We start from the raw sequence: 23,449 nt of genomic DNA, 5'->3' as shown, positions 1-23,449 counted from the left end.
AATATTGACATGGTGGCTTAAGTTTTCAATGATTCTAATTTGAGGATAGTGTCTATTATTTTACGAAGTGAGCCATTGAAATAAATGTGCACTTGATGCTATTATGAAATATAATTATATCAAGTGTGCATATTGAATTGAGGTTTCTTAATTATTATTTTTGCTTCAACGCCATTTCATCCCTTACTCCGATGCATCTCAATTGGCCTAGGGTGGACTTAAAGGAGTAAGGGCTGAACAAATGTGTTAATACTGCTAGTACAAAGTGAGTTAAATTTGGAAAAAAAATGAAATTATAGCCCAAGCATTATCCATCGGAATGAACCTCGTTTAAGGAGTTATCATTACTCGCCAACAAGAACATGCTCTAAGCCAAAGTCAAGCAAGCAAACTAATATGCAAATGTAGAAGGTACCTCAAATTTTTAAAACGAGATCCAGTTTGCTTCAGGCTCCCCAAAACTAATATGCCCAAGGGACCAGGTGGGCCCCAACGATATTATGGTCCCTGCAAGATCCTCTACATATAGCATCTCAATTGGAGCTACCACGCGCTTCTAGAATTGTGTTTCATGTGTCGTTACCAAACCACATTCAGGCCCAAACTGCAAGTCTTCTTGGAGCTGCCACCCATGGATGACGTCAGACATTTTGGTAGCCAATAGATCCTTTGATAGCAGGCTTGTCCAATCACCTTCTGGTATGCTTGTCCATTTGATGAAAGCCTCTTTGTGAACCTCGTGAAGGGGAACTTGATCTCAGAGGTTAATGGTCCGGTCGAAACCAAAGACTGGCTGAGCTACCAAAGAACTTCAGAAATACGACCGACCCACCCACTAGGAAGCAATCCTGAGCAACCAGACTTTGAACCACTCCATTGGTAAAAACCAGCCATGTTTCTACACCCGCAGCTTTGTATCACAATATCCAACAATTGCACTGTTAACATTGCAAAGCTAGTAACGTCCAAGATATGCAATCTCATCATCGTGTGATAGGGAGGCTTGACCACATGATTGGAATGTCATCAACAGCTTATTTGATTCTAGATAGCCAAGCACCCAGAGGACCAGCCTCGTAGATCCAACATAACATATGCAGAAGCACTGTGATGTAAATAATACATACCAAAAAACTGATGAAGAAAATGCCTGTTTCTTGTCTCCTGCTGAGTCAGCCTCCTTTCTATCACCTATTTCTTGCTGAATATATTTTAGACCATGTCTTAAAAGGATATAAATTGGCCACAAGACATTGCAAGCATCTTCAATTGATTTCTGTACAGAGTCCATGGCCGTATAAGAGTGGCTCCTAAAACTGGTATACAATGAACTGAACTCGTGAAAGTAGGGAGCTGAATCCATATCATTAACAGAAGTCAACATATACTTGGCAGCAGGAGCTACACAGTGCTCATCATGATACCAACATAAAGTATAAATGTCCAAAAAACAACCAGACCTCACTCTGCTCACAAATTAATATTCAATGAAAGGTTGATTCAGAATATTTGTAAAAGCACACGCTTGGAGGTCAGCAAGAGGAACCCAGAGATAGATCTGAACCATAAAGATCCAACCATCCTTGGTCCAACTATCGAATCGGTGCTTAGGATCCAAAGCTTTGGAAACACAGAGCTCAAAAGAAATTATTCATCATGATACCACATAAACTATAAATGTCCAAAAAAGTCAGCCAGACCTTAGCAGCTAACAAATTGAAACTCCTCTAGAGGTTGATTCAAAACATTTGTAGAGGCGCACACTTGGTGGTTGGAAACACAGAACTCCAAGATCAGCTTGTCAAACTGTGGATATTATAAAAAGAAGAGAGTAACACAAAATTTGAAACAGCAGCAGCTGTCATGATTACATCATAAAGTGGCGAAATCTTTCAGCTTGACCTCTGAAATTTCCATCAAAACTTGATACCATCATTGGACATTGGAAAAACTAAGCTTGAAATTTCAACTCGAGAGAATGCAAAAACTTCTATCTCCAGTCTTGCTGAGACATGGGAGACCATTTCATCACCCAAATCACTCAACCAGTATAATAAACATCATGGCCTCCAAACAAGGCACTTCGTTAAAAGTGATGTGGACATGAAGTGGCAAGGATCGGTAGCAGAGCAAACTTCAATTTTACTAAAATCACACACGTCCACCACATACACCAAATTCTGCTCTCACTCACACGACGCAAGCTCCAACAGCAGAACAAGGATTACAAGAAGGATCCGAATTATATCTACTCATTATCTTCGGTTACAATTCAGCCTCTGCATCCTGTTGAATTTTCTTCTTTTTCTTTTTCTTCTCTGAGGCATGGGGAAGGTCAGCAGGTTGTTCTTGAGATTCCAGCTTCCTTTTCTTCTTCATACTATTGATTTGAATCTCACCCTCTGCTCCCTTGGCTTCCATAAGCATGCCACCTAAACTTTGCTCTTCTTCCTGGTACAATATACAATGCAGGTATGAACACACTTGCTATTCATGCCAGACCTAGTTAAATAAGAAAACGTGAACTCTGAACAGGATGTATACCTGCATAGCTTCCTCTTTTGCTTTATTTTTTAACTTTTTCTTTTTCTTCTTTGAAGCTGCCTCTTCAGCACCATCCATCCTGATATCCAGTCCGGCAGGTTCCTCAAGCTTCACTTCCTGCTCTGTGTACTTAACCTTTTTCCTCTTCTTAGTGGGCACTTCTGCAAGCTCTTCCACAGGTTCTTCCTTGACAGCTGGCTCTGCTTTAGGCTCCACCAAATCCTTAGCAGATTCCTCTTGATGTTTCTTCTTCTTCTTCTTCTTGGCCTCAAGTTCTTCATCCGCCCTTTCTATTGGACCTGTACCGATTGTTAAGTCTGCAGCAGGGTTGTATGTCTGTACAGACGAATAGGATGAGATGTACAACTTCAAAAGAGTTAACAAATAGCATACCGAAAGACAGTGCCCGCCAAGCTATTTGCAGTTACAACACACCTGCCGTTCTCTTCTACTTTCAGACACACATACATGGAATTCATGCAATATACAAGCGACTGCTCCACTAACAAGAATACAGAAAATAGAAGAGAACAAGAAAGCACCTTTGCAGCAGTAATGAGACCAGGAGCACCTTGCTTTCTATTCGGGTCATAAGGTTCAATCTTAGGCTTCCCCTTTGCTGTCCCACTAATCTTTCCCAAGGTCCGTCCTTCCAGTTGTCTTAGTCTGGCCTCCAGCTGTCCATTAACCAAATTTAAGAACCCAAAAACACAAAGACCATGTCTGATTGGAAAACATAATCAAACCACTTCCTAATGAGAACATTGAGCCAACCATATCAAGTGCGTGCAAACATGTCCAAATTAGAGATCACCAGTCCATAAAGAAATGTTACCTTGGCTCGGCACTCAAATCCGATGGAAGCATCAGGTGCATCCCCTAAAGCATCATAACGGACAGATATAGAGGACTTTGCAGCTAGTGAACGAGAAATTTTTCCTTTCAGCTTTGGTGGAGCTTGTCCAACTAGTGAGGCATTGAAAATGATACCATACTTTGGTGTGGGATGTTTTGTTTTCAAAGCCCTAAAAAGAGCCTGCACTAGCACAATGGCTATCATTATGTGAACTCCACAAACAACAAAAGTCTAAACATGTATCCCCTGTCATCCAAATATGGACATACTAAGGAAATAGTGTTTACCTTTTCAGCCCCAAGAATCTGGACAGTACTGGCAGGCTGCTTGGCAAGATTGATAAGACTTCCTGCATGTGAGATAAGACGAGCACCCACGAGCTCTCCAACAAGTACTGTCAAGTTAGGAGCAATAGCGCTCATTCTGCTGCGTAGATAGTCAGCCAGCTGCGCCCTGTATTCAGAAAGCGATATCACTTGATCACAAAGAGCCTTGATGTTTGCCATGTCCTGGTCACTAATCTCAGTTCCCATGGAAATAATAGCTGCTTCTTTAAGCTCTGCCTCCACATCTTCAGGTAGTAACTGCAAAAGAATTTGCAAGGAAGGATAAGACTTGGTGACTTCCATCATCAACAGCAACCCTAAACATCTTTCAATTCAGTCATTTACACCCTTGTTCGAATCTTATGCGATCAATCTCCAAAGTGCATGCATGTGTGACAACTTGGGGGCTTAGGTCCACACATGCAAGTTCGTGCGATGCATCTAACCCCCATGCACATGAGCATGCACACATGCACATTCATGTGTGTGCAAGTGCAAGCGGCACACAAGCGCATCTGCATGTGCCTTGTAACACATTAGGTCTAAGAACCGCTCCCCCAGAAGGGATTTTGATATCTCCAAGGAGAAAGCCCATTACGTTTCTATGAAGAAGTTGGCAAATACATATGAATTGTTTAAATAGCACAAGAAAATCTACCTGCATATTCCTAAACAATACCATCTACAAAGAAGTATGTGTGGATGTCTTGTTGGATAATAGGTTCAACGCCCCACCTGTTAAATAAGGAGTGCAGCATACCTTTGTGTGTAAGGGTGAAGTTTGGTGTCATATGGGCACCTGTACAGGGATTGAGAGGCTGCCACATGGGCTTGCAACAGTACGTCCTCAGATTAGTTTTAAAACAGCATATGGTGCCAGAGGCCCACATAAGTGGGCTGCAGATGGCAGCAGAGTCCACTGCCAGTTGGCAGTACAGTCTGCAGAATACATCAGGTTCTTGGGATGGTACAACAGATACTACAGAAAGTATGGCGACTGGAGCAGCAGATTCGGGGCTGGTGCAGGGCCAGTTTTGGCTACACGTGGCAGTCTAGGGAAGTAGCAGGTACGGAGGGTTTCATTGTTCATCCTAGAATACAATCTCAGTGTTGTGCACAATTCTCTCTCCTCCCACTTTGGCATATCTCTCACTCCCTCTCTATTTTTACGGTTTTCTTCCCTAAAACTGCAATTTATGGCCAATGCCCGTTTCAGCCACAATTTCAGTTTGTCAATTTTGGTTGCTGCTCGTCAATTTTCACTGGATTCCAGTGTCACTCCTCTTCCCTGAAGCCCCCTGCCTCAAGGCAGTAACATTTCATGATGATTTTTACAATTTTCTTCCCTAAAACTGCAATTTATGGCCAATGCACTTCTCAGCCACACTTCAGTTTGATTTCAACTCAAGAATTCAGATTCACATGCATGCCTTCAGCAGCAGTATGCAAATCGACAAGTTCAATGGAAATGGGTTCCTACTTGGCAGACTAAACTTCGACTTCTTCTCATGTGACATTGTGTATGGAATGTGGCCGAAGGCACAGTAAAACAGCCCACAAAGAATCAGGAGCAAAAATCTGGCAGGACAAGGGCCATTGCCCTCATTGGCCTTGGTCTTGTAGACAATCTCATCCATTACTTGGATTTTGGCAAGACAGCCAAAGAGACACAGGATATGGGATTTGATGAGATGCCAATCATATAAGAAATGACAAAATGATAAAAAAAGAGTCGTACCAGGGAGCTATAGGAGGCCACATTCGAAGCCAAAAATGTCTATTTCCCTAAATTGAAGGCAAAGAGGGGAGGCAAGCCATTTAAGCGCAATTTTTACAAAAATTGTGTCACACTAAAGACAGATACTTCAAAGAGCTTCAAAGGAGCATGCAAACCTTATGGCAGGAGAAATGATGAGGATGAAGTAGGAACTTTCACTGGAGTTAAGGAAAAATCCTTCCCCGTGACATTTTTAGTCTCTCTCTTCAGGAGGAGATAGATACTAATTGGGCATTTTAGTGTGATTGTGTGAGTCTAAGGTACTCTGCCTGGGTAGTCCTTTTAAATGAACACAGTACAATGTGTGGGAGTTTAAGCTACTCTGCCTAGGTTGTCTTGCCAAAATGATTGTTTTTGGTTCACATTATTTCTATACAAGACTCTGTCAGTCCTACACACAACCTTGCCTAGTAGGAAACCGGTTTGCCATGTAGGAAACCCATTTCCATTGAGCTTGACGATTTGCATACTTCTTTTGAAGGCATCCATATGAATGTGAATTCTGAGTGACTAACCACAGTCAAAGTTTTCACCGGTCAACTTTATCTGAAATCCGACTATGAATATATGATGTATTGAATTGTAGGCCTGAGTCTAGGCGACACCGGAAACAGCAAAAGCCCCATGAAATCAAACTGAAATTGTGGTTAAAAATGGTGGCGGTCAGAAATTACAGCTTTAGCGCCAAAAACGCTAAATCTCAAGCTGTAGAGCTCCCATCCAACAATGTCAGCCTTCAAGCATGAGGGGCGATCACTAAAAAAGGAGGCGGCACATGAAATCTACTGAAAATCAACTGAAACCGCAAGAAATGACGATTCTTCCAAGAAAATATGTTGAACCAGCAAGGAGTAGCAGGAAGCGTCGGCATGACCAGAAACGGCAAGCACTCCAAAAAACGGCTGTAGGACTTAGGTCAACTGAGGTAGAGCAGGTAGAGCGAGCCGACCTACTACCATGTTAGAATTCATGGTACACAAGCATGAGAGAGAGAGAGAGATGCACAACGTTGAAGAATGATAACAGGCCCCTCAAGTACAATGGTTTATAGGTTTAGGTTATAGAAACTGGAGCACTAATATCACCCAAACCCTAAAATTGCACACAAACCACTAAGACTCCAAACTCCGATCACTATGTCTTTTGCCTGACAAATGGGGCTCCAAGAGCTACTTGAGTGTCATTAAGTCGACCTTGCCCTCAACCTTGCTCCCAAATTGATGGTAATGACAATTCTTGAAAACATGTTGGATTGCTAACATTTTTTGCTCATAGAATGGAATGTGCTTCCTTATCATAGAACTTCATATCTTCTGAAGTTACCACTCCATGCTCTCACCTTGAGCAGCCTTAAATCCCTTGTCAGTCATCTACGTCTACACAATGAATGGTGATGAAAAACCAAGAGACACCAATACTCAAGCAGAGATCAGATTGCCCTTCTAATCTTCACAAGCCCTCCCTACAACCACAAGAATGCATTCGTCTCCATAGAGGCATGTGGGAAGGGTTGCTTGTCTAACAAAATATCTTTAGGAACTTGAATAAAGCAAGGCGAGACCCATCAACTAAGAAAGGCTGCAATCATGACCTCTCAAGAAGGCTGCAATCATGACCTCACTCGAGTACTTATTGTAACGAGGATGCCAATTTCAAAGAACAATCATGACCTCATACTCTTTTGTCCTCTTATTGTAAATGAGGAAGTCAATTTCAAAGAGCTAACACAACTTAGACAAAAGTGGTCTTTGCAAAAAAAAACTTAGAAGTGGTTGCAATATCTCATTCAACCAATCACTCTAGAATTGGTTGTCGTATTATTCAATACCCCAATTCCGAGGAGCTCACTTTGAACTTGTACAAGTCTCTCTCTACACTCATCATCACCTTTAACTCTTATAAGATCATACCCAAATCACGTGTATCTTTGTCCAATACTAGGCTCCATTAAACTCATCCTACGTGTCATGAATCCATGGGATTGGAAACCAACCCTTTATAGTTAAGTTGACTCTTCCAATTGTTATTCACATGTGACTATCACATTGTTTGAATGATTAGATCATGCTTTTCTAGGGCGACAATGGAGCTACAAGTCTAGCCATCCTTAAGCTCATGTAAGTAGGTCTAAATTTATTTATTTATTATTTAAAATCTTACTAACTTTGATTTTGGGCACTTAACCAAACTGTTGGATGGTAGATATAATGAAACTAGTTGAAAAGGGCATCAAGAAACTCAGAAATACCCCCAGATCCAAGTTCTCAAAGCTGCTACTTTTGGTCCCTGCAAACCTATAATTATGGAGGTCTCAGATGTACATCAAGAAGGTACCAATAGAACCAAAAGATGAAAGGGAACAATATTCTCTTCTATGAACAACCCCAAAATTTTAATTTTTAGGGCTATCTTTTAAAATCAAAATATGATGTTACAAGACACAATTAACCATTTGGATGGGAGTAGCCATCTAGAGAATGAGTCATCATCACGTGTCACTCCTCAAGCTTTTCCCCATACACTTGACATCTCTCCCCCATTTACATACAGCTTTGCACATGTGGCTTCCCCTACCTCTGTCTTGCTGCCACATGTGCATAGGTTGTTCTCAGGGCAACCCTGGTGCAGCCACATCCACCCTTGCCAAATCTCGAAGTATTGTGGCCCATACCCTTCCTCTATGAGAGGTGCCTGCTAAGAAGAGCTCAGTCATTGGTTCCTCTATTCAAACATCTACATCATGGCTGTTTTCTGTCGCAGCCAGCGTTCTCCATATCAGTTTCGGGACTCCACTCTCACTCTCAGCTTCAACTACCGTCTCTCAACCCCCTAACACTCTCAACTATACATTGTTAAGCTGAATGGCTTGGATGGTACTTTTATGGGACTATTTTAAGACAATAGAGAATTACACTCTAGTGTGCAGCTTTCTTCTCAAAGTTAGTGAAGAGCTCAATTGTTTTGCTCCAATGGGTTCTAAGACAACCACCGAGAGGCGGGTGTGTTTTTGCAAGGCTTGGTCTACATATGTTTTCTAAGACAACCACCGAGAGGCAGGTGTGTTTTCTACACGTTCATGAAGCAAGGCATCCGGGTGGCCACCATTTTGAAGATTCCATAGGCAATGAGTTGGGTCCTCTAGAAACATGCTGGTCGACAACCAGAACTCTTTACTTGTACTTTCTTCCACGATCAACACCACACGGATAGCTGATTTGTATGGTTGGTTTTTTCCCAAGCGTTAATAGAATGGATTTATTTTTTTGTGGGATGGGTGGGTGGGTGGGTGGGTGGGTGTGTGTTGGGGAGGGGGGGGGGGGGGGGGGGGGGGGGGGGGCGGTGTATATCTAGACATATCCAAGAACAAGCCCAAACCCATCCTCTAAAAACCACAACACGAGTGTTGTTTCAATCTCATAATAGTCATACAAAGATTGAAAACTATCCATCAAGCATAGCAGGGACGAGCTACTATGACATCCCCACTAACGATCAATGCCCAATGGTGGGTGTAGACCGTAGTGTAAACATAAACTCTTGCACATACATGTCCACACCCCCACACATAATTGAGCATCTATTTATACAAAGATCTTTGTATTGAGTTTCTATTAGCACTCCAGTGGTGAACGGCAAACTTAGCCATGCAAAGGCTAGCACTAAAGGAGAAAGCTAGCATGGTCGACCACGTCAGCATGCCCTAGAAAAGAGCCCCTTAGGGGACCTTTATTAGTTGAGCCTATTAGTATTTGAGACCTTTACGAAGCTCATAAAGAGGCAAATTTACACGGCAATAGAAGAGTAGCATTGTTGGGCAAGGAAGGTGAGCAGCAAAACTCCCCTAGAGCCGCTACTGAAAAATATGAGGCACGTCGGTGATCTAGGAGAAGTCAAAAGTTGGAGGCTCAACAAACAAAGCATGTATTTTGTACCCTACCTCTAGGTATAGGTACAAATTTGGCAACTTTTGTACTTGGTTTTGACATCTATATATGAGATTGTTCCTATCACCAACTTGTAATTACTCCAAGTGAAATACAAAGTTGACCTTAGTTAAAGAGTTCCTTATTTAAAATTATGGTCAAAGAGTTATTTTAATTGGTCAAGAATTGACTTTGTTCAAAGACACTTACCTTCGGTCAAGAAGGACTGACTTCAGTCAAGGAGACTTGGTTAGGCCAAGAGGGTGGACTTTAGTCATCCGAGATATTCCAACCTCGATTCGAGAGATTTGGGTTATAATTAAGGCGCCTTGACTATTCGTCAAAGCCCCTTAATTAAAGTCAAAGAGGGTTAACCCTGGTTAACCAGAGAAATTACTGTATATGTGTACATTGATTTCCTTGGTGGGATGCCCACAGAGACTAGGACTAGTCTAAGATTCTATTTTTGCATGCAAAAGCTAACAATTAATGGGTACCATGGTGGTGTGCTTCATTAGATTGTTGCAGGTACCAAGAGGGGTTAAAATGCCCTACTTTTATGGAGCTAAGGCCAAAGGGAATCGACCAGCCCAAAAAGACCGAACCGATGGCATAAGTTTAAATAGTGGCTAGATCTTGACACCTGGCACTTGTCAAGAGTGGAGAGTTCATCTCTCCTTTGAAAATCTGATTTTAGCCTTCTCTGCATTAGGAGAAAAGGCTTCATTCTAGGGACCCAACAATCTTTGGAACGAGGATTTTGCACATGTGTATTGGAATCAGTTTTCAAGCTGCAACTCAGACAGAGGTGGGTTGCGAGCGGCTGTCTGGCAGAGAATATGGCAGCAGTTCTGGAGAGCCTTTGAGCTTGCACAGGGCCTGGAAGAGGCCTGGAACAGGTCAGACAGGTAAGGGCAGGTGCGGGACAGCCTTGGGTCCAGGAACTGCAAGAAAATGGGCTGCAAAGGGCAGGCCCCTGGTCCAGTTATAAGGCCCTACCAGGCTGGTTGGCTGACCAACCAGGTCGGCCAGCCAGTAGACCCAGGAGGATCACCACAGACCACATGGGTGGCAGGTAAGGTCGGTTCACTGGGTCGGCCCAGCAGGGCTACCAGTTGGCTTTTTGGGGAGGCCCTTTGGCCCTATAAAAGGAGCCCCTCCAGGGCTCATAATCCATCCAGTGGAGCTACCTTTCAGGGAGCAGTTTGAAGCAGCAGGACTGCTCCCTGAAGAGTTTGGAGCAGAGGAGCAGAGAAGAGCTAATTGCTACAGACATAGCTCAGAGGGGGACTTCGCCTTTGGCTGTCTTCCAGGGCAGTAAAGTGTGCGGATCAGAGAAGAATTCACTGCCTTCCACGTGGCTGTCCGGAAGGATAGCTTGGAGGTGTGTTTGCGGGCATCATAACAAAGCCAACTCAAGCTCTATGGGAGCACAGATTATAGAAGTGCCACGGAGGCAGGAGACTCTGTATTTTGTAAGCACAAGTGTCCACGTTTTGGTGGGACACTGAACTTGTTTTGTGTTGTGTCCAACTCTTGAACAGAAATATATCTACCGCTGTTCTATCTCTCTCTCATGAACCATGTCTATTTACTTGCTTGCACATGTATGTTGAGCACACCAAGGAAAGAAGTTTTGGATTCCATCTAAGCAGCACTATGCGAGTTCTTGGGCTACACAATAGATACCATCTGCTGCGTATACCTTCTGTTGTGGTTATTTCTAATACCAATCAAAAGACGAAAACCTGTGTGACAATGAAGGGTCCTAGGACATCCATATAAGATAACCCAAAGAGGCTTCTGTATACCTTGGTGGTGACCATCATCCTAAGTATTCAAATTGGGCACTTGGGGGTGCAATGATTTACAAAAACATATTCACTCCCTTTATTTCCATTTTATATCTTCCAAAAGAAGACATGTACATAAGCAATATTCCATTTCTCATTGCCTTTTAGCATCACAAAATAATGTTTCTCCCAACCATGCATGATCACATAAATCCTTGTAAAGAAGGGTATTAATCTCATTTTATTTTGCTCTAAGCTCTAAAATGACGCATTACTTCTCATATGCAAACTAGTCACTACTACTTTCTTTAATAATAACCAAGTGAAAAAGAATCTTAGACACTTACCCCAGAGAAGTCAAGCTTCACTGCATTTGTCCTGTGACCCATAAATTTAACAACCTTTGCATACAAAATATTGTCTTGAATGATTTTTCCTAGCTCAGGAAAGTGCCATCCATACCACTCCCGGACCCTCATGGCATAAGTATTGAGCTCCTTGTCAAGGTCATCTAGCAAGCCAATAGCTTGTATAATCATTGTATCAACCTAGAATAAGACACGAAGTTTAGACAACAAGAAGCACCAAAAAAATAGCCCACCAAGAAGAAGATAACATTAATGTCGGCCATTTTGTGATTTATCATTTATGTGCCCAAATCCAAAAGAGCTTTGGAGTTAAAAGTTTAATAACAATATTAACATTGTGAAAAAAAAAAAATCTTTGAAAAAAAAATATTGTGAAAAATTAAATAATTAATGTTCTCCTCTTTATAATTTCCTTTTATACTTTGAACTATCAAACTCTAAAGAATCCATACACCATCTCCTCATAGCTCCAAGTGCTACTTGCAACTAGAAGCAAAGGCAATAAACTTGAAGACATGCAGCATTTATATATTCACAAGCTATAATGCACCTCAAAATCTGAATTTCTACATTTCCATGCAACCAACTATCAGCTTTAACCTAAAAAGCATGAGATGCTCCAACTCTCTATTACGTACTCCATTAGAATTGGTAAAAAAGAATCACATCGAAACTCATAATACTCTCATCTAGGATAAGACTTTTGAAAAAACAATGCAAAACTATTTTCAATCAGTGCTCCTTGAAAAAAATGTATGACACAACACCTCATTTAAAAGTCTCGACGAAGTCACTCTATACAACATGTAACATAATATGTTTGTTGATGGAAGGGCAATTCTTATTTTGGGGAATTTACGAGCATTTAGGACAGGAGGGGGTTATTCAAATGCTTATCTAATATAATCATGGTATGCGCATATACAAAGAGGACTTTTAAATTCATGGTATGCACATATATAGAGGTGACTTTCAAATTCAAAATTACAAAATGTATACGTACAGAAGAGGGGAAAACAATCATATAATTTTAAATATAGGGAAATTTTAAATGTCACACGTATTATATGGTTTTTTATATAGTGACCGCCTTGGGTCAAAAGTATATCAATGCCAATTTGAAAGCCCATGTCCTTGTTTTCTAGCAAACAATAAAATTGGTGTCCTTGTAACAAGTACATAGCACATGTAACGAAGGGGGGGGGGAAAGGCTATTCTAGAGGCCCTTTAGAGGCCTTTTAGGTGGGAAATATGGAGGGACTATACAAGTCCCCATCCACCACTCATTGTACAAGTTTTGATGTGACATCTAATCTGATCTACTCTCCCTTCTCCTTCCTGCTGCTTCTCTCTCTCTCTCTCTCCCCCTCCCCCCCCCTCCCTTGAATGCTCATGGACCAAACTAGCACTACATTTTATGGTGATCGAATTCTATGCTACATACACTCATCCTACCCAAAATACAATCAACATGCCACTTGCCTAGTAGGACAATATTGAAATGCACTTAGGATTTGGGCCAAAGTAACTCGAATAAGATACAAAGCATTTGTATCCTACTGTAGCTCTCCTAGAGAAGGATTCAACCAGACATAAGACAGCATCCCAAACATACATTGATGAAGTCAACAAGCTAGTTGGCCCACCTCCATTACTTGAAGAAGATCGAGAGCAAACGACCTTGGAGCAGTAGTGGACTCACTTGAGGGCAGCTACATCACTATAATTTTAGCATTGAAGTAATAAATTCATTTTCTCTATCTTAAGGCAATCAGTTCATGTGCATGCATTAACTAATAGCCCTAAACTTCATGTATGCTACACTAAGAAATTGAAGTACGTACCTTTGATTGTCACAAAATTCACAACCCTAATATTAATCAGATCCTCCGCTATAGACTATTCAAAAAAACACTTTAATATTCAATACATATATACCTAGATGAATCCAGGAACATTCCCAAACTCATCCTCTAAAAACACAACATAGTGCAGTTTCGATCTCATGATAGTCACTCATAAGGTTGAAAACCTTAAACTCCATCACGTCGTGGATGGCCCGCGCACAGAAGTGCATTGCTTTGTCTACTACAAAGGTCAAGTATGTTGCAACCACAGAGGGTTGCAAGGAGGCTATATGGCTTGATCGGCTAGTGGGATATTTGGGGATTCATACAGGTGTACCAACATTGCATAGTGATTCCATAAGTGCTATTCAGCTAGCACGGAATCCGATCTTTCATGCAAAGACCAAACACATAGAGGTCAAGTACCGTTTCATCAAGGAGGTACTTGGGGGGTGCACTACTAAAAAACCCTATGTATCAAGCGCATTCAAGGGGTAACTGAAGATCACCTCAACTAAAATTTTCCCCCTAATAAAACCACCTCTCTTTACTTATGAGCAAATGGAGCTTTTTCTAGCACGGACTAGCTACTATCACATCCCCACTGACATCATTAGCGCCCAACAATGGATGTAGACCATAATATAAAACCATAAAATATGCTACCATCTCTCTCCTATAAATTGATCATGGAGGGTATATTCAAAAAATCTCTCATGTAGCACCACCAATTGTCGGCGTAGCTGTACGATTGTACGGGAGGTACAAGAGACGATGTACGAGAGGTGCAGTTGTACGGATGTACGAAAGAGGCTGTATGGGGAGGTACGGCTATACGAAAGGTAAGAGAGAGGCTATACGAAAGGTACGGTACAAAAGGTACGAAGGCTATACAAGAGAGAGGTTGTACGAGAGAGGTACGGAAGATACGGGGAGGTTGTACGAAAGGGACCGTACTAGTGAGGCTATACAGAAAGGTACGATGGGAGAGTTACGAAAGGTACAAGAGGTTACGGGAGGTACGAGAGAGAGAGAGAGAGAGAGAGAGAGCTTCCCAAAAAGGCATGGGAGGTACAGGAGGTACGGAAGGTACGAGAGAGAGAGAGAGTCTATTAATGTCTACCAAACCAACAGGTCTATGGGAAAACAAAAAACTCGATAATAGGACACAAGGTAGCTCCCAAAGAGTGCATTAAGCAACTCTGAATTATTTTTAAGGTACCTTACATTGCAGTTTGAAAATTATGACAATGAGTAACCATACAAGTTTAAAACTGAGGGTCGTTTGGTTTTGATTGAAACTCCGTGATGGAGGCTGCACCCTCTCGATATACTCCACATTTTCCATCCCTCCTAGCAGTGACCTTGGCTAATTCAATTGCCTTTTGGTTCAATTGAGCTCGTGTGAGTTCCTAGGCAATCCATATCTTGGTCCCTTTTAGCTTGTAAGATTGGCAAAAGCACCAGTTCGTATATCCCGTGTGCCGAGTACAATTACGACACATGCCCTCCAGAGTGGAGAATATTAGTTGTGGAATCTATCTCGTCTTTATCTTCCCCCCGCCATTCAACACTAGGGGTGGCTGCTTTGATGTGTGCTAAAGTCTCATTGTATGTATCAGCAATGTTGAACCAACCTTTCGGAAGGCTGATCTTCAATGCATTGCTGTGTTAAAACTAAAAGAAAAATGGGCTATTAAGCTTCCCACTTTTTGTTTTCAGCTTATGTTCAATCATTCTAAACATACCAAAGGCTGATACACCTTAGATAAAAGACTTCATATCTAACATTGTGCGTACTTTTTTCATTATTTTTCTTGGATTATACCTCTTGTGTATTAGTAAAGTGATCAAATTACTACATTGAGATATAAAAGACTCCTTAGTTGTACAAAGGCGGGAAAATCTATGGAATTGGGAAGAAATACTATATTTTCCCAAATCAGAAACGTTGTCAATGTGAGGCATTTTTATAATGTGTAAACCACTACATTCAGGTTGTTCACATTTATCATATATAGCAACCTCTAATCCTACCGTAGATTGAGAAAGTCTAAGATCTAAGAAAACACAAGAATCCCCTCTTGAAGTGTAGTTAGTTCACAAGAGTCACGAAGATCAATTCCTTCTCCAAAAGCACAAGCATGTGATGCAAGAAATCTGGAGCGCACCTTATCTGGACTGAACTTGAGCTTGTATCGTGAAAGACTGTGGGAAAGCCCTAGGCTCATAGGACCTAAATCTTGGCTAGCAAGTCCTGTAATAAGCTCGCTCAGTTGTGATCGCAAGCCCCTCATCATCTCCATCACGGCATTATTATGGACACAATCTATTTTCTGAAGCAATCAAAAACCAGACAGCTGGTAAGTTCATAGATCTGAACAAAAACTAATATGATATAAGCTTAGATGTTAATCATGGAGAACTGCAAACACAGTACTTGAAAACTCAAATATGACATGGAGAACTGCAAACACAGTACTTGAAAACTCAAATATGACACATGCACTTACCAGCTTCTCTTTGATTGTGCTTCCGAGCTTCGAGTCTGCGACAGCCAATATTTCCCCTTGACACTCAGCCTTCAGAAACTTGCGTAGACTTTTGCTTGGTTTACTGTCCACAAGAAGTGTGGCTGCACCAAGAGCTTCCGCAGTGTTTTCAAATTTGCTGAAAGCCTTGAGTTTGACAACCTGAATTCAGACCCAACACGAATCATTTCTCTCTCTCTCTCTCTATATATATATATACCTTTGTAAGACTAGAATATATCCAATCATACAAATTCAGATTTTTGTTATTCTGAAGTCCAAATTTCTACAATGAATTGAGAATTTTTAGCTTCTGCACCCCCGTAAGATATTTCAATATAGTTCAACAGCTGATCACCAGCTGGACAAAATTTCAGAAAATTTGCATGTCTGTTAAGGTGATAGAAAAATATACCTTTGTAAGACTAAAATATATCCAATCATACAAATTCAGATTTTACTTGTTCTAAAGTCCAAAATTCTACAACAAATCATTTCTCAATGTATAGAATCCCATTGTAGAAACACTGAAAAGAAAGCTCTTGACTTCACACAAGTCCAGCAATTTGACAGCATAAAATGGATTACATGCTATGGTATCCCCTCAGAACCCAAAACAAGATCCAATGGACATGAAGAAATATACATCCACTTAGTATTCATTGATTAGAGACAGACCAAATGCTCAGATTCTATCATAAACTCCCTCAGGCACAGGACAGGCTCTGTTAAAACAAAGCATAGCAACCTTAATATCATTCGAACCCAACCTTTTTTTTTAATGAAAACCCAACCATTTTAGAGAAGACAGTAGCAGAAACCAAGAAAGTTTTTAGAGATAGAAGCTCAAGCTCGTTGAGCACATCCCCAGCTAAGTCCAGAGAGACTTCCAAAAGCACATTAAGGCCAATAGTCTCTATTTACATCACTTTTCTTTTAAATCCATATTAACTAACAGGGCGGTTGCAAAAATCCCCGATAGCTGCACTGAGTGCTTTTACTAAAGGAAGTCAGTATAGTCTGTCGCTTAAATCATTTCAATCTTCCTTCCCCTCCCCCCCAAAAAAAAAGCATTCACTGTATGGATATCATGCAGGATAAGCAACTTTGTTGTTTAGTGAAGCACTTTTCAAGGACTCGATACTTCTCCTGTGTCAATCCTGAATTGGCAAAAATTTTAAGAAGTAACTCATTCCAAGGTGGTGGTTAATTGAAGACCAACTAAAGGAAGCAAAGGGCAGTGAAGTATCGGGGTCACGATATGAGTGTCAGAACTTACTTTCCTGGCAGATTCTCCTGTTTCAAACTCCTTCCACAAATCCTGCAATATGAACACGCACAAATGAGCTGAACATCAGTAGACAGCAAAACACAAAAACTGTTAAAGGCGAGAGAGAGAATCCTGAATGTCACAAAATGCAGAGCACCAATATGGATGTATGACAACATAGCCCCCCAGACAAAAACAATTCCAAGCACAAGCAATAACCCTAGATTATCAATTCACTTTTTCACAGGCTGCAATAGCATAAGCCTTAGAAGTGCTTGAGTCCTGAGGATTCCAACGTGTACAGCAAGGAATCACAGTACCAATGAGTAAAGTAGAAGAAAGAGAGATACATTTCCAACGTGCACGCACTTGCGCGTACAAACACACACACACACATATTACTTGCACCCATACATATGGCAGAAAGTGTGTGACATTTAGTATGTATTAAGAATTTGACAGTGACATGCACTATTAAATTGGACGTGCCTTGAGCTTTCCAGTAGTAAATGATATGTACGTTTTTTTTTTGCAATTCTCTGTACTGTCGCCAGGCTCATCACTATTCTTCTTAATGTCCTCACTACCAAAAAAACTTTCATCCTTTATAATTTTTTCATCTTTGGGCTAGTCCTTGCCAAGCTTACCCTTGCTTACTTTTGCAACAACACATCTCGTCTCCTCCATCAGATCGTTGCTCTCGCTTCTTCTTTAACAATATAGCTCCCACCTCCGAAAAAGGGCAAGGCTTTCTATGCTCATCATACTGGCCACAAATTCTACAGCTTTGTGAAAGTATGTTAAATATGAGCATGGCTACTGCGTTGTGTCCACTTCTAACTAATTCAAATCAGCTAAACTTGAAGAAATTTGACCTTTGTGATGTGGTTGAGCGTTGATAGCTTGCACCCGTCGTGATTGTGTAAAACTGATTCTAACGATTGAGCATTCACTAAGTTGATCATCCTATGTGTCCTTCAAGAGACTCCAAGCTTCAAAGGCCTTTATTGCTAGATGGATATGAGTATTAACAACGTCTTATCATTCTCTTGATGTTGAAAGGACGGGTTTGACATCTTTATCCTCCCAACCTTCTACCTGATCTAGATTTGTAAGTGTCACTTCCTTGCCAATGATTAAATTTATCTCTACACTAAATGTGACGTTTCAAATTATCTCTACACTAAATGCGACATTTCAAAAGTTATATACCACCATATGACTTCAATTCTCAACTTCCAAGGTTGAGAATGCATAGACTCTAGGTCTTTTCCCTCACCATAATTAAAATGCACAAACGAGAAGCTATAACGATAGAAGAGAATCACGTGAACTTACAAGATAGTTCATATGATGGAATGGAAGATCAAAACTACAGGAGGCATAATCCTAGACCTTAGGTCTTTGGGAAATGTTATCTCTTTTCGATATGGAGGGATGGCAACTTATAGGGTGCTATAGTACCTTTGTAAGACTAGAAAACAACTAATTTAGCAAAATCTTTTGGAAACACTCTAAGAAAAGAGCAAATGCGTGAGGGTTTTAAAAGTACACACGCCTAAACTTAAAATAGAATCCGAATTAGTAGGCAAAGCAATGCTCATGGACTCGTTGCCACCCAAGCATCTCTCTTAGACATCTCTCAACAGGCTTTTTCCTTAATTTGATTGATTGTCATTCTGGAGCCACTTTGCTGCCCCATAATAGTGAGATACTTGGGAAAGGAGACGCTGCAGCAAATTCCATTAAGCATTTTGGAGATCTCTGTGGCCCTACAAGTATCCCCACATCTCCACTAGTACCGCTTCCCTTCTCATTGCTGGGCTTTTTTAAATCAGCAAATCACAAGAATGGACGACTTCCCTCGAGTACCAATACATATTTAAATATTTCAAATTTCAGCAAGTTTACGTTTAGTATTCGCTGTCCGGTAGAATAACACAAGCTCATCGAGGCTGGCACTTTGAAAAAGAAGGGAAACGCTTACCTCAACTTTGTCGAGCTTCCCTTCGTCCAGCACCTTGAACAGGGCAAACCCTGCCGGGGTCTCGAACAAAACCAACATTCTGGTAGAAAAGTCTGCAACTGCCAAGAGTATAAGTAGTGCCCAACTTGAGATAGTACAGTGAAGCTGACGTTCTTCACGGGCCAAGAGGTACTGAGGCTGTTGTGAGAACGTAAGGAAGCGTTTATCAACTGCAAAGGGGAGCTCCAGGGACAATGGGCACGAAGCTAGAGGGCGAAGGGGACCCAAAGAAAGAGTTAAAGGGGAAGGACGATGAGAAGAGCAGAAAGTGGTGATGTTACTGGTGAGGGGGGGAAGTAAGGTGTATGAAAGGAAGGAGGAGAGGCAGCTGAATGAAGAGAACGAGAGAGATGGGTTGTGGTTGTGAGGCTGCGGCCATAGCCAAGCTTCATATACAGACCGGGGTTAAGCAAATCAGGCCGCCAACCTTCTCTCAGATTCTGTAGCTTTCTGCACAGCCCTTAAACCCTAAACCCCTTTCACGGGCTTCCCCGTCCTATTATGCCTTGCTTACCCCATCTCTAACCAACATCTCTCATGGCGCATGTGATTCCAAACTGAATGTAATTCTACATAGAAAATTCCCAGCTCCGTATTTGGGTGGTGGGTGGAATGTTGCCTACGAGGAAGGAGAGAAGGTTTGCATTGTTTAGGTGGAGAGGCTTGATTAAGCTTAATTTATCATCCGTTGAGAGGCGGCAGATGATGGCGATTGAGAGGCAGCAGATGGAGAGAGAGAGAGAGAGAGAGAGAGAGATGTATTAACGTCTAGAAGTAACTCAAACAAACCGTTGTGGGCTGAAGCAAAGGGCTCAATAAGGCCCTTGCTAAGTGCTAAAGTGCTAAGCTAGTAACTAGCAACAACAAAAATAGAAAAATAGCATCATAGCATCAAGTACCCAAGTACATGCCCATGCTCCATGTATCCAGGCACCATGGTGGCTCTCTAATGAGACGCAGAGAGCTCACATGTCGAGCTGTCTCTCGAGGTGGCAGAGGATATGGTCTCCTCGATCTCTATATCTAATGGACTTTGTCAAGGGTGACACCTCCTCTCTGGTGGTCTCCTCTAAGAAGGGCTGAGATAGATTGGTGGGCCTTGATCGTGTGTGCTCTAGTCAATCTCCGCATCGCGCGCCTCTCTTCTGGCCGCATCACAGCGGTGGCTTTCACTTCTAATCCATGATCCCCTCATCCCTCCTCCCCAATCTCCCCTAGAACTGACTCAGATGCATAGAAATCTGTGACACATGTCTATGCGCAATCAATCTTAGTGTCATGTGGCATCATCTCCTTCTACTCTCTGGTCTATCACATCAGTGTTGTGTCGTCGCATCTCAATAAGATGAGCCTAACACAAACCTGGCTGGGAAAATGGATCAATCGTGTAAGCAGTCCAAAACCATGCCCCTCCTAAAAGAGGCAGTGATATCGTCCCCATATCTCATCATAGATTGGACAAACACATAGAAAATGCTCCTATGTCTCGACCTCCCCCATCATGCATAGTCTGCAGATCCTCTGCTCTTTGGGTATGCTTGTAGCTCTCCCTACCTCAATCCTCAACTGATGTGATGAAACTCATAGTAATCCGATGGTAATCCTCAGTGCATGTGAGACTGTCTTATCCTCTAGGTACTACGGTCTGATGACGAGACCATACGCTGAGATCCTCAGGAATTGGTTATGGTAGAACTGGGTCTTGGTGGGGAACTCACGGTCTCCCCCCAAGGCCGAGATGTATGAAGTTGGAGGAGGTCCAACCGTATGATACGGTTGATCTCATCTCGTGGGATCAACTTGGGTCATGCATCCATGCTGTACTGAAGGGGGGAAAGTCTATCCATTTGAATGCCGTGGCTATCAAACCCACCCATGCGCAATGGACTCGGGGGTGCACTACTAAGAAACTTTATGTATCACGTGGGTTCAAGGAGTATTTTTAAAACCCCTCGACTATTACAACCACGCCTCCTGAGCCCTGTATCCACTGTCTCCCCTCATCTCCTTCCTATGGGCTGATTCCCGGATATATCATGTTATTGTGGGCACCCCTCTTTATGGGCTTTCATGTGTCTTGGTGAAGACCATGTCTTGGTCTGTATATGTTTCCAAGAACCCACCCCCCCGGCCCCCGGGTCGGCGAACCAAAGGGTACCATTGCATTTCCACATTGCTATTTTTAGTCCCCTTTGTGGACCTTATCCATTGGCCCGACACCGTCACAATTCACCTTCCTCCCTCTCCTCTCTCTCAACTCTTTTAGCTCTCTTTGCTCATTCACAAATGATCAATTTATCATCTTTGTACATAGCCCATTTCCCTTCTTGCCTTGCTGCCATCACCTTCACCATTCCCTCCCTTCAATGTTCTTGTTGTAGGAAGGTGAGATCATAGTCTTGGTACCCTTCAATGTTGCCCTCATGCTCATAAGAGTGGATCTATCCTATTTTGTATGGAATCTTACCAACAATGGGCTTGTTGGTGGCTCTAATTTACCCACTCTCCAAGCCGTCTCACAGGTGAGGTTGACCCATCTTGGTGAAAAGGATTTTGGCATCCACCATGGGAGTTTCCCCTACAGGTAAGCCTCTAACAAGCATATTCAATGATTCGTTGTCCTGTCTCTTGTCCTCTTCAAGGGCACCCAAAATGATCTCTTTTTTAGGGGTTGGTGTGCCTTTCTTAACCACATCCTTCCATTCCAACATTCTAGCCTCCCCCATGCTGATTCATTGTTTAAGTTCAGCATGCTTCCCTTGCATTGTGGCCTACGTAGCTAGAATATCTTTCTCGAGGTTGGCAGTCTTTGTTTTGAGCTCTTCCATTGCCTTGCATGTCTCTTGCGAGGCCCCTTTCCTTTTTTTGATGTTGTAACTCAATTTCCAATGTGTGCACTTTATCTTGGAGGCTGGTTTTGGCATAAACCCATTCCACTTTGTCTTTCTCCCATTCCTCTCTCTTGGCTTGCTTTCCTCCATTCTTCATGCAGCTTCTCACCCTGCTTCTTCATTTCAGTTAATACCTTATCCACAAGTGCTTTCTTGGCTAGCAATGCCATTGTAGTGGCTTCTAGATTATCTATCTTCTCAATGAGGGATGTGTAAATCTTGTTGATGCCGGGAAGGACAATTTCTGTAGCCTTATTGGGTGTCCCTGCTGAGTAAGTTGCCATGGCATTGTCCAGATCCTGTTTTACACATTTGTCTTCAACACACCCACGTGTAGACATTTTGCAAAATCACTTTTGTCCCTGTTTGTTTGTAAAAGATATAATAATGGAGAAATAATGAGATTCCTCACAAATTTACTGCTTCTGGGTGAACTTCAAGCATGTTGGTGTCTCTCCTCTGTCTTTCCTTGTCTTTTCAAGTCTGCATTGTGTTGTTGTGCTGTTGGAGCCTCCTCTTCTATGCTTTCTTGATTTAAACCTTGGTTTTCTTGATCATCTTGATGTTTCTTGTAGGTGTCGAGCTTGTTAGAGTGAAGGCGAGGGTGTAGGGACTATGAGCAACCTGTGTTTTACATGTAGGGGCTGTGAGCAGTTTCCTTGTATGGGCTAGGCCCTAGGCAAGGGCAGAGAAGCAGGCCAAAGCCTACAGGGTAGCCACGACTAGTGAAGGTGCGCTGAGTAGAGATTGGCACAGGGAGAGGGTACGATAGATGGCAGGGTGGATGAGTGGTGGTGTGGGGGAGGGAGGGGGAGGGGGAGAGAGAGAGAGAGAGAGAGAGAGAGAGAGACACACACACACACACACACACACATGCACACACACACACACACACACACACACACATATAAGGGCGCAAAGGCAACAAAGTCGATGATGGAAGATTTGAAAGGCAGCTAGACCTAGAAGTTTCGATTATATTCCTTAGCTTAATTGCCCATCACACTCAATTCCTTCAAAAACCTTATATAAATCTAGCATTGTGCTCCCTCTGATTAATTCAAATGTCCATTTTACCAACGTTGTGGGCAACGATTGTGTGTATGAAAATTGATAGGGGTGTTATAGGACAGACACTAATTTTCACCAGAGTTTATTGTGTGTACTTGTTTCTGTGGAGGTTTATTTAGGGCTGTACTCACGCTTGTTTGCTTCTAGGGCAGTTTCAAGCAGCATGATATGAACCATTCAAAGTCATCACCAATGCCGACAACCTTACCGTTGTGCAAAACCATAA

At 42.1% G+C, this 23,449-nt stretch overlaps 1 protein-coding gene across 1 annotated transcript; it reads right to left on the bottom strand.

Moving 5' to 3' along the window:
• Nucleotides 1–1,813: 1,813 nt before the first annotated feature.
• Nucleotides 1,814–19,774, bottom strand: LOC147897815 (putative nucleolar protein 5-1). The gene is made up of 10 exons (XM_087380276.1): nucleotides 19,223–19,774; nucleotides 17,245–17,286; nucleotides 15,948–16,127; nucleotides 15,606–15,770; nucleotides 11,567–11,767; nucleotides 3,688–3,984; nucleotides 3,380–3,580; nucleotides 3,087–3,221; nucleotides 2,545–2,880; nucleotides 1,814–2,451 (listed from the first exon to the last, which is right to left on the bottom strand). The coding sequence occupies exons 1-10, from the start codon at nucleotides 19,298–19,300 to the stop codon at nucleotides 2,266–2,268; spliced, it is 1,821 nt and encodes a 606-aa protein (XP_087236402.1). The 5' UTR covers nucleotides 19,301–19,774; the 3' UTR covers nucleotides 1,814–2,265.
• Nucleotides 19,775–23,449: the final 3,675 nt, after the last annotated feature.

This window comes from Dipteris shenzhenensis, chromosome 10, assembly GCF_047967505.1.
Source record: "Dipteris shenzhenensis isolate YYH24624 ecotype China chromosome 10, Dip_SZ_1.0, whole genome shotgun sequence".
NCBI classification, from domain to species: domain Eukaryota; kingdom Viridiplantae; phylum Streptophyta; class Polypodiopsida; order Gleicheniales; family Dipteridaceae; genus Dipteris; species Dipteris shenzhenensis.
This window is presented reverse-complemented; position numbering and strand designations above follow the sequence as displayed.